Source organism: Camelina sativa, chromosome 5 (assembly GCF_030686135.1).
Source record: "Camelina sativa cultivar CO46 ecotype springtype chromosome 5, ASM3068613v1".
NCBI lineage: Eukaryota > Viridiplantae > Streptophyta > Magnoliopsida > Brassicales > Brassicaceae > Camelina > Camelina sativa.
The window spans coordinates 9,624,863-9,635,500 of NC_141884.1; the positions used below are offsets into that span (position 1 = coordinate 9,624,863).

Consider the following 10,638-nt stretch of genomic DNA (forward strand, 5'->3'; position numbering starts at 1 on the left):
CCCCTCTTCAGTAAAAGATATGTAAGATGAGTATTTGATTTTTTTGTTTGGCAAAAAAAAAGAGTATTTGTTTTTTTTATTACTTTCAATGTCTTATTTTGTAGTATATTTGGATTATTTATTTTAGTTTCTATTGTGTATCTTTAAATTATTTTAAATTTATATATCATCGTGCTCGTTTTTTTTTCTCTTTTTCTCAACTTTTATTGGTTGGTCATAAACTCATTACAATCAAGTAGATGTGTTTTTTGTTTCTAACGTAATTATTTTTTGAGTAAACAAAATATGTCAACAAAATTTAGTGATTGAAGAAAGTATGTCAAAGCGAAACATATAACTGGCTTAAGGTGTTCATAGTGACATTTAATAGGTAGTGATTGTAACACCTCTATTTCAAGAAATATTGTAGTGCATGGAGAAAAAAATAAAAGATTTGGGTTGACCACCTATGTAAGCAAAGTGCATTTATCTTTCTGGTCAACTATTCTGAGAAAACTCCACAGTTAATCGTGCTTGAGCTGTAAAAGTTACATGATAAACTACCTTTGAGGAAGTGATTGTCGGAATTATGCAAGTGAGGAAAAAAAAAGAGAAATATGATGTGGTGATTTGTAAACAAGTTTTAGAGAGGACGTTCTCCTGAACATAGTGTACCAAACGTCGGATAAAAGTAAGCTCATGGGCCTAAAAAAAACATGGACCCTACTTAAGAGGTGAGGGTCGGAAAGTTGCAGTGATAAAGAGATTATTTTGACAATAAAATATCTTTGATTGTAAAAATACATTTTTAGTAGTAAAAAAATATACTAAAATTTGATGTTGATAAGATGACGGTTTGATAGCATGTATGCATGTCAAATAATTTGTGAAAAATTTGTGAAATCATAATTTAGAAGAGAATATGAAATCACGTTTTGCGATAATAATGATGAGTATCTGGCGAAAATTTTGGTTATTAATAATTTAGCTTTAGATTATTATTATAAAAATTAAATATAAAAATATAATTTAGTTTATTAAAGGTAAAAAATAAATATAATTTTTCTCCTAACAAAAAGGTATAAAGTATATAAATAGTAATTAATATACTATATCTATAAAAAAATAGTTTATATCTATAAAAAATATGAATATATTTTTTGACAAATATAAATTTATTAAATAATTTTAAAACCTGCACATTGAATGAGTCTTAATCTAATGATAATATAAAGATAGAGAATGCAATTAATAATGAGCTAAGAAACAACCCCACTAAAAATATAGTTTTGTTCTGTTGTCATCAAAATCAAATAATAATTTTATTATATGCCATGAACTGATGAACATGGACAATCGCCTCTCCAATTCCTTTTCTCTGAGTTAAAGAAAATGAAAGGTAAAATAATTTACATTATATGCAATTTTCTGTCGAGCTGCAGAAGCGGAAGACAATTAAAGAATTCGACGCATAACTTGACAAGGAGGCAACCCCGGCGAGGCTCTCATATCCGTCGACATTGCAATCTTCCTATAGACAAACAAGAGATATTTGATAACATTTTTATCAACAAATTAGAAATGACAAATATTCCAAGGTTAACGGAATAGTCTTTTCTCTTTAGCTAAATGGTATCACTATCAATGTATGTCTATGATTTTGGTAGGCTTCTTTGGTTGGTCACTCATTTTCAGTTTTATTTTAAATTTGAAATAATAAATAAACTCAATGCATTTATATATATATATATATATATATATATATATATGTCTATAATCTGAAAAAAGAAAAAAACTTCTTTGGAAACTGCTTCTCTCATAGATCATATTTCTTTCAATCATTGAAGCTAATTGTTCTTAATCTTGAAAAAAAATTAAACTAGACGTAATTTCATTATCATGCTATATTGCTATATCAATTTTCATAAAGTTAGATCAATGTTTAGAAACACACACACACACACACACACACACACACACACACACACACACAAACACACACACACACACACACACAATTGAGAAATATGTCCTCATTCATAATTTCTTATATGTGCCAAAAGAAATCTAAAATGAATTTGCTTTTTCTAAATTTCTAATATATGTGAGGATCAGACTAACCAAGCTTTCTTGAGTTTGTAGCAGAAAGAAACTATTTTTTTGGCGTTTGATTTAGCACGAGCGTGTGAGACCTTCGCCTTTGAGCGTTCACTCTCGTTGTCGTCTTCCAAGATGGGATATAAAGATGGTCGCCACCGTGTTGAATCTTCAAACGAGCGTTGCCTTGAGTTAGGAGCCAGCAATCGCTGATCATCAATCGTCGATGAATCCTCTCGTTCTGCCGCATTGGAACGGTAACAATGGCGGAATAGAGAGAAAATCATTTCAAACTTGAGAATAAAACAGATTCAAAAAAGAAAAGAAAAATCTAAATAGTTTTTGTGATTCTTGGTTTTGGCGACTGATGGATATAGGGTTTATTTAATACAGTAAAAAAATAATAACTGAAAAATAAGAAGTGATGAGGATCCATTAAAAACAGCTTCTGGCTCATTTAACTTATGTTGTATGTTTATTTTCTAGGATCATTTAAAGTTTTAAGTTTAGTTTAATGCTTTATGTTTCAAGTCTTTTAAAACTGTTTATGTTTATGATTCTATTAGAAATCCTTTTGAAAGGAAACTTGTTTTTCTATCTACTGATACAGTTTTTCTGTTATATGATCAAATATATCTCTTGTATGTTTTCTTTTAAAAGTGAGTTTTTGTTATTATTTTCAGAGAATCTCCTTGACATGACCATGACCATGACCATCAACCAATTTATATATATATATATATATATATATATATGCCTAGGATAAAGATAAGATATCGCACACAATTAATATATTATTTCAAATCACACGCGCAACAAATCAAGGCTCGTTACTTTTCTGGGACATGGATCAAATTATACATAATTGAAGTAATGTTAGAACATGATCAATACATGCGGGTGGTTTCAGAAAAGAGAGATCTCAAAAATATAATTGAAGGAGTAGAAAAAGAACAAATAATTCGAATTCACAATCGCCATAAAAAGGCCATAATCAAAAACTGGAAAGAGATTGAATTATATGAATAATCAAGCCCATTTGGCCAATAGAGACATGAGGCCAGCACCAATAAGGAGAGCAATATGGGCCATGATTTGAAGCCCAGTATTGGATTGCATCTTAGGGTGCATGAAATCTGCTGCGAGAAGGTCGACCAGAGACATGTAGATAAGAATACCTGCGGATGCAGCGTTCAATACTCCTTGAACGATCAGAGCAGTTGGTGAAGACTCATCGTACGAATTTGCTATTCCCATTCCCACAACGATACCTATTGGTGTCGTTATTGCGAAGAACGTTGACATCAATGTTACTGACAAACACTTGAATTTTCCCTGTAACAAGAAATATTGTCATTGAAACTGGAATGTGATCATATGTTCCAAGTTGTGTAGATGGTCTATCACACTTTTTCAAAATCCTGAGCACATTTTTGCTTGTTTATTTATTTAACAGATTAGAGAATAATAAAGTATATACAGATAATCACAAGTTCTTCCTATATTCCAAAATTATTGAATAAAAAGGTACCTGAGCAATACAACCACCAAGGCCAAGACCTTCGAAGCACTGATGAAACATTAATGCAATAAAGAGAGCTTTTGCAGCCTCTGGGCTCTGTGAAGCTCCGAGTGATATTCCTATTACCACTGAGTGTACTAATATTCCCAACTCCAATACCTATTTTTTTAAGTTTTAAAATGTAAACACAAGAAGAAGATTAATTTTGAGGTAAAATGTCAAACTTCACATTGCATCATTTTTTAAATCAGATTTCGGCCAAAAGCAACTTACGTCATGTGATCTAGTTTTAGTATTTTTGATGTAATTCAAATTATGTAGTTAGCTTTTTTTATAAGCTAATATATATATATATATATATATTTTACTATCTATATTTTAAATTTGATATAAAAGCTAACCACTAAACCATATGAAAAGTTGTTATTTGGAATTTTGGTACTTAATAACATGTGATGATTTCTTTAGAGAATCAAAATCTCACATGGTCCGAATCTAATGAACCCGCGTCGACAACAACTAAAATCTCAATACAAATGAACTTGTACATATATATATATATATATATATATATATATATATATATATATATATCTTATATAATATGCGAAGGTTTTTCTCAACTTTTGCTAAGAAGATGACACTTGCCCTATTATCTATCTAACACCTGTACATTTTTGTTGTTTGGACCTAATTAACTAAATTCATTTATACTTTGGACCTAATTCACTAACAGCCCATAAAACAAAAAAAAAACTCTTAACATTTCATTCTTCCCGTCTTCAATTAGATCCTTCCAATCTAAACCCACCATTTATCAGTTTGTGGTTTCATCCTAGGAACAATCTGATTACAGGTTATTTTGACATTATAAAAATATGTTTCAATCTTATGTATGATTCACAGTAAGAACGGATTCTAAATTATGTAAAAAAATTATTTATGGGTTTCCATCTTATAAATGATTCATAAGCAAGAAAGGAATCTAAAATTATGTTAGATTGTAGATGTTTACGTATTCTCAAAATTCTCTTATAAATTCATAAATTTTGAGTCAAATTTTAATTTCTGAGTATTCATTACTGGGTTTAGTTTCTGGAGTTTAATCCTATTTAATCTAATGGTGGGATGTTTTATGTAAGTAATTTGATAATTGCTTACTTATTTATTCCCCATTAGATATTACCAATTTGTTTTCCATAATATTAGAATTCAATCAGTTTTCCATAAAATTAAATTTGAGTCCCTAATTGCTCTCATTTTAAGAGATTTTTTCAGTCATGATTATTTAATTTCAGTCATTAGGTTCCTATGAAGAATTATATTATTTTTATATATTTTCCATATTTCAATAGGTATTCTTCAATAATTTTAAATATTTTTTTGCAGGTTATTATGTTTATTGTTTGCATTAAAAATGTTTGACAAATTTACTTATTCATTAGAGTGTTTATGTATGTATTTCCTAATCTCCATGGACCGGTCCGGCAATTTTGGATGACCTTTTTTTTTCTTTTTTTTTTTTTTTTTTGAACAACCTTTTGGATGACCTATGTCAATTTGTTTTTAAGAAACCATTTTCATTATCGTAAATAAAATAATAAGAATAGTAGTATAAAAATTTATTTTCATAAGATAGTTTCTAAGTCCATAAACCGAAATATGTTCGTTTTGCTTGCTCTCATTTTTTTGTCTTTTCAATGTTTCATATTCATTTAAATATTTATACAAATTGGATATATCTACATGAAAAATATATGTTTTTCTTATATAAAACTTGAACTTATAAAAAAAAATCTAATAAAAACTGAACTTATAATTTTATTTTTTTTACATAAAAGAAAAAAAAAAACTTTTGGTCTACAGTATGCTCCAAAAAATTTGATGCCATAATGCTTGGCTTCATTTGCTTACCCTATGGGTTGGGCCTCGGTCCGGGTCTTGAACCATATTTTATATTTACTCTAGGGTTGTCGTGTTTGTTGGTTATATTAATACTACTACATCATGAAAAAATGAACTATCATGATTTAATATATTCAACATCACTACAAGAAATATGCATATTTTTAGCACACAAAAAAACGCTATCATTTTGTTTCGATAGCGATTTTGTAAATATTGTCTTTGTCGGTGCCATCTTAGAGGGTGTACATACAATATCATTTTTTCCTTTGCTATTATTTGTCTCTCTATAATAGTGCATTATTATCGTTATATTAAGATTATTAGTAGCATTTTAAATTTGCTATATTATAATTAACAGTGTATAGAGTAGACTAAAACTTCTTCTTATAAGACGATGCATATGAGTCATTGTAAATTTAGTTTGTGATGTTACTATCATATGCTTAAAAAAATCATGTTGTTAAGATTGTGATGTCTTTTTATATCATAGCATGATATGAGTTGCATTTTTCTATATTAATTAATTTGACTTCTATAGTTGTGACTTGTGAGTAATATATGCTAATTGTATATTGGTATCATTTTTTAGGAATCTTAGTATCAAATAGCTTTAGATTAACCATCTTAAAAATAAAAGATCAACAAATATTCTCATAACATTTTCCACTTTCACATATAATATTTTACTTCCTAAGACACTTTTTATTATGACATTGATATTATAATATTTTGCGGTTTTTCTTCTAAGTAGCTACAAGAAAATAAATATTTGTTTTATTCAATTGCATTTATGATAAAGCTAAAAAGATAGATCTAAACAATCATTTCGGCGATGGAACAAAACTATTGCATTTTATACTACACCAAAACTTAGAGTAATTTTTTATAACTTTATTTACTTGGATTCATTTTCATTATTAAAATTTTGTAAAAAAATTTTAATTTGTATTAGAATGTATAAAGAATAAATTATATTGAGGGATGTGATTGCATTTTTTACCTCACCAAAAATTAGCTGGTAAAATATATTTATTAAGTTCATTGTTGTTTACCTAAATTTCATATTTAGATTGTATTCATGTAAGTTATTTTCCAAAATTTTCATGTTTTTGTAGATGTCAGTGGTAATATAATTTGTGCAAACGCAAGAAAGAAAATAAAAAGATGGAGAATGCTTAATATGTCTTGAAAGTCTAAAGGGAGAAAAAACCATAAACACACTACTATGTAATCAAAAATTTCTCTACATGTTGAAATACTCTAATACTACATATAAAAGGAAAATTTAAGTAACACTAAACAAAAGAACCCAAAAAATATTGAAATAATCAGTATATTTAAAAAATCATTAAAATAATAATTGCTAAGTAAACAAATAAAAGAACTATAATATCCAAATTACTAAAATTCAAAAATAATGTAAGCTAAATCCGCGTAGCACGGAATGACTTCTAGTATATATATATATATGCATGTTTTCCTTTTTATCAAGTAACCTTTAACGTTAATTCATTAAATGTTAACGTTTTGTATTGCCATTAGCAATTATATATGTTTGATTCGAAGCAAAATCACTACAGCCAATATGGGATTGTCAAATCTATCTTCCTCTATTTATCAAATTATTTATTTGGCCAAAAATATATTTATCAAAACGTTCTATTTGAAACATGATAATAAAAAAATATTAAAATAGTAAACGCAAAAGCTATGATTAATTTTCAAAACGTGGAGTTCAACAAACCTGTGCAATAATTCTAGTTCGGAGAACTTGGACTTGGGCGGAGTCGACCGAAGGCTCGGCGGATTCTCCATCGTTGATCTGCTTGGACGCTTTACAATGAGATTTATAGAAACTTGAAGTGGCAAATGTATCGACGGATAGCGTCAAGATCGCAGCGACCATCGCAATAAACCCGGTGAATGGGAATTCCCAAGCTTCTGAGGTTAGACACGGCGAGTTAAGCATCGTGTAAGCCTCAGGCAAGACGTGCATAAATCCGGTTGCGAGGATAACTCCGGCGGCAAAAGCTTTCGTGACGAAGAAGAAAGGTGTTTCTGGACGCAAAGGAGGGAAGACTTTGCCTAACAATGGGAAAAGAACTCCGATTACGCCGGCGATTAGAACCGAAGGTATTGCCGCGATCTTGTACTTCCTTGCTCCCTCTTTGTTGTCATGGTCGTCATCGTGTGAGCATTCACATTGCGGTTTCCCATGTGAATGGCCTTCGGCTGCGTTGACGACCGCGATGAGGAGGACGGAGATGGATAAGAAGAAGAGTAAGAGTTTCACGTTCTTGGTCTTCATATTCTCTCTTTTGACAATTAGGGTTTTTATGAGGAAAAAGTTTAGGATCCTTGATGAAGAAGAAAGTATGGAAATGGAAGTATCTAGATGTGTATATATATACGTATACTAATATCTTATTAAAATGTGCTAATAGTTTTTTGTTTTGTTTGTCAATCATTAACACAAAAATATTGAGCTAATTTAACCCATAAAAACTATATCTATTCAACTTATGAGATTTTGTATCTCGTGTGTCTTTTTTATATCTTCACGCATCCTTCGGATAATTGTCAACCAAACTCAACAGTTTTACAATGTACTTTGTTTTTATTACTCGAGCAATAGTTAACTTATGATCTTTCCTCATAAAAAAAAAAAAAAAGAAGAAGAAGCAATATATAGTTAGCGATTCATGAGAGAAAGATCTGATCTTAAAGTCAAAAAATTAAACGAATCAATTGGATAAATTAATAAAGCAATAAAAAAATATTATTAGTGTCTTGACAAGAAATAGGTTTTCTCCAGCTGCAACGCTTATCGGATCGGTTGGGGTTGTTGTCAAGTGATCGTCATTAAATCAGTACTGGAGCATTCGTTTCGTCTTTGACTTAGGATTCGTCATCAAAACTTCTTTAACAAGAAAAAACGATCGCTGAAACTAGAGTCACCGGAGGGCTTTCTGATCATGGGCTAGCTAGCTAGGGTGAATCTGAGTACGACCAGTGATGAAAGTTTTAGTATTTCCCACGTGCTGCCGCTTCTACATGGTGGAGTTGGCAGAGATTTTAGGATACTGATATCCTCATACAATTGTCTCGATGTATACCTAATTAGTCGTTCATGTGACATGAATAAATCGAGGAGGTGTTGTTCTTCGACGCCAAAATCAAATATATCTGATCATGAACAACGAAATTAATATGATATTTAGGAAGCTTTTAGTGAGTGAGGGATACGTAAAATATGTTGAGTTCAGAGACATGGCTCTATGTAAGGTTTGGTGAGTATAATGATGTGGAGGAAATGTCACCGAATCTTTTTGTTAGTGTTTGGTTTGTTCTATTCTTTCGAATCCTCTAATAATGGAAATATAAAACATTTGCGCTTGTATGAAACGATATACCAATAATGTCCTCTTGTACGTCAGATTTCTAACTTGAACATAAAAATATAGGAATACATGCACCACATCAATATTCCAAAGGGTTCATACATGCACCATATCATTACGGATTGCGCAGACGATTTGCAACCTAGGTTTTGGATATGCTCCAATTAAGCTAATTTCCTTTAACAAACAACGATATACATTTAAACCTATGTGTATATTCTTAGGAAAATCAATAGGACGGAACGGAAGAATGTTAATCAAAGTCACACCCCGTTTTTTCATTCATATCTGATATAAATGTTTTATTTGTTTAAATAATATACTAATATTATGTTGCAAATCAAATTTTATATTCTCATATGATAATGAATTTTTAATCTTGTAAATGAGTGGAAATCTATCTCTTATATAATATATAAGGGACCTAATATATAATGGTATTGATGTTCATAGTATTATTGTATGTTCTTAATGATAAATGGAAAATGAGGGCATCGATGGTAAAGTTAGTCGAGAGCGACTATTATGGAAACAAAAGGAAAAAATAATAATATCGTCTCTTCCTTACGGATTGTTATTTTTAATAGTTAAGAATCGTGAGAGTCTTCAGACACGTCGTCAATAGTAGCCTAGTTTCCGAGACTATTATTAAATAATTGAAAATAGAAAAGAATGAATAAAGATAAAAAAGAAGACAAAGAATATATCTTTTTCTTGTTTTTTATTCAAAAAGTATGGCGAAAGAATGTCGACATAAAATGTACGGACCTGTGTAGCACACAAGTTGACTCCTCTCTTAGCTCGAGAAAAATAATGGTAATGGAGCTTTAAGATATCAAGTCAACCTCTAAATATGTCGATATTGTGACTCATTTTTTTTCATCTCCATATGCTTATACCTTTTTTATTTGATTCTTAATGTTCTAATACATCTGTTAATCAGTTAATCACGTAACTATCTTGACATAGTCATATATACACATATCTTTCTGAACACAGATTATTCTGTCATTTTCATTTAGTATCATTTATTTTTTTTGTCAACCAATGTTATATATGTATATATATAACTAGTCTATTAGTTTTATATAAAATAATTACTGATGTACTAACAATCATATTACAAAATATAGTTTACTTTATTATTTTTATCTGTCGCTACATATCTTTCTGGACACAGATTATTTCTGTTATTTTATTTCGTGGTTGGAATTTTTTATATTTATCAAATTTTGTTAATATTGTTTCATAGAAAATTTTGACTTTACTAATTATTTCAAAGTTACATCAATTAAAACTTGTATAGCCATTAGTATTTTGCAATGAACAATACTTATCCTAATATCAGTATATATAACTTAGCAAGTTTAAAATATTGGTGAACATATTAATCTCACAATCTACATAATTACTGAATTCCGAAGCGCTTTTTAATTCTTAGAATTTGAGCAGACAGAATTCCATTGGTATAATTAGGGACCCCAAATATATTTAGTCTGTTTTAGAACACATTATATCCATCTAAATGAGACTAAAATCTGGTCTTTAGATTTATTTACAGCCCTGAGGACATCCAAGTTGTTGTTGAATGATACAACTTCATATATAAAGAAATGTGATCACACAAATTTTTCCTAGCTAAAAGATGAGATGTTGCACATTGCTTTATCATATCTTCGTTTATTTTTCATACAAAACGTTGTGCACCTTTATTATTTTATCCTTTTTGCA

The 10,638-nt window shown here is 29.6% G+C and overlaps 1 protein-coding gene across 1 annotated transcript; it reads right to left on the reverse strand.

The window, feature by feature from the left end:
- Positions 1 to 2,854: 2,854 nt before the first annotated feature.
- LOC104786366 (zinc transporter 3-like) lies at positions 2,855 to 7,904 on the reverse strand. The gene is made up of 3 exons (XM_010511757.2): positions 7,251 to 7,904; positions 3,608 to 3,757; positions 2,855 to 3,411 (listed from the first exon to the last, which is right to left on the reverse strand). The coding sequence occupies exons 1-3, from the start codon at positions 7,812 to 7,814 to the stop codon at positions 3,106 to 3,108; spliced, it is 1,020 nt and encodes a 339-aa protein (XP_010510059.2). The 5' UTR covers positions 7,815 to 7,904; the 3' UTR covers positions 2,855 to 3,105.
- Between the last annotated feature and the right edge of the window lie 2,734 nt (positions 7,905 to 10,638).

Coding starts and splice junctions, on each gene's coding strand:
- LOC104786366 (XM_010511757.2), bottom strand. CDS start 7,814: ATGAAGACCAAGAACGTGAAACTCTTACTCTTCTTCTTATCCATCTCC. Junction 3,758..7,250: donor GAACTAGAATTATTGCACAG/GTTTGTTGAACT, acceptor TTAAAAAAATAG/GTATTGGAGTTGGGAATATT. Junction 3,412..3,607: donor TTGGTGGTTGTATTGCTCAG/GTACCTTTTTAT, acceptor TTCTTGTTACAG/GGAAAATTCAAGTGTTTGTC.